The sequence below is a fragment of the Tachysurus vachellii genome, chromosome 14 (genome assembly GCF_030014155.1).
Source record: "Tachysurus vachellii isolate PV-2020 chromosome 14, HZAU_Pvac_v1, whole genome shotgun sequence".
NCBI classification, from domain to species: Eukaryota; Metazoa; Chordata; class Actinopteri; order Siluriformes; family Bagridae; genus Tachysurus; species Tachysurus vachellii.
The window spans coordinates 10,207,206-10,208,471 of record NC_083473.1 but is presented as its reverse complement, the minus strand read 5'-3'; the positions used below and the strand labels follow the sequence as shown (position 1 = coordinate 10,208,471).

At 33.4% G+C, this 1,266-nt stretch overlaps 1 protein-coding gene across 1 annotated transcript in view; it reads left to right on the top strand.

Annotated features, from left to right (window-relative positions):
• The window catches only part of tcof1 (treacle ribosome biogenesis factor 1), a 13,527-nt gene extending 12,261 nt beyond the window's left edge, over positions 1-1,266 (top strand). Inside the window, exon 8 of the mRNA XM_060887247.1 lies at positions 673-1,266. Coding sequence (XP_060743230.1) covers positions 673-732 — 60 coding nt within the window. The 3' untranslated portion in view covers positions 733-1,266. The remainder of the gene's footprint in view (positions 1-672) is intronic.

Sequence of the window (1,266 nt, the reverse complement as noted above, 5' to 3'; positions counted from 1 at the left end):
TCAGGGTGGAGGATCTTGACTGGGATTCATCAGTAGGAATAATAAAATAAAATGAAATGATTCCCAAAAATAGCAATAATTTGGGCGAAGAAACAAAAAATCGAAACACTAAACAGCATCTTGTACACCATCTCTTGCTTAGGGACTCATGAAATTCATTATTTAATACATAGGTACAGTATTATTTTAGTATTTATTACATGCATATAGAGCTTTTCTGAATGTCCCAGTGTTAAAAAAACCCCACCACATCAACCCGCTGCATGTCCATTTGAGGAAAAAAAAAAAGGACATTTAAAAGTGAAAGTAAGTTTGGTAGACACTACTGCTAATCTACACTACTGCTAATCTACTTTTGTGGTGGGAAAGAAATTCCAGATAGAGACTGTAATCGTCCTGTTGATGCTCTCATGTTATGTCTCAGCTCACACAATACACGGCTACTCGCTTAATGGTGGAAACCAACAATAGAACACGGGATCCTGGACAATTTGCTTGAATTGCACCAATTCTAGGAAAACCACTATAATAAAGCCAGTATGTACAGTATAGACACTGTAATAATTGTAATCTCCCCCTTGCACTTTTGTGTGCAGTTGATCTCTATTTTGGCTCCAATAATGAAAATGCACCAGTTGTTATAATCACCATTGTGTTCTGTGTATTATTCAGAAAAAGAAATCTTCAAAGAAGAAGGAGCATGCTGATGTGTCAGAAGAGGGACTACTTTAAAAGCAAGAGCTGATCCAGCCTGGAAATAAGATGGACATAAAAACAGTGTTTACATCAAATATTCAAAATCACATCCTACATTCGTGTATGATGTTTGTCCGTGACAGTGTTGTTGATTTCTAGAGAAGACAAGCTTCTGGGAAATGTAATTGTTTCATGTATTTCAACTTTTATGTTTTATTTTAAGTATCCTTTGTTTTTATATACAGATTTTTAATATGTAAAATGAAGATTATGCCATGCTTTAATGGTTTTTTTTTTTTATATACAAGGTTAATCATGGAAATATTCAAGCAATTCACTAATGATAAAGAACTATACCCTTAGATACAAATGACCTGGAATTTCTTCTACATTTTTATAAATATATCTTCATATTTCTAAATGTGTGTGTGTGTGTGATTTGATTTGTGCTGATTTCAGAGTAATAACCCCAATCTTTTATAGTTCAGGGCATGAAATTTATGCAGTCATTGCTGAGGAGCAATAAAGCAATTGTTAATTGCAAAACTCAAGAATGCACAAAATATAATT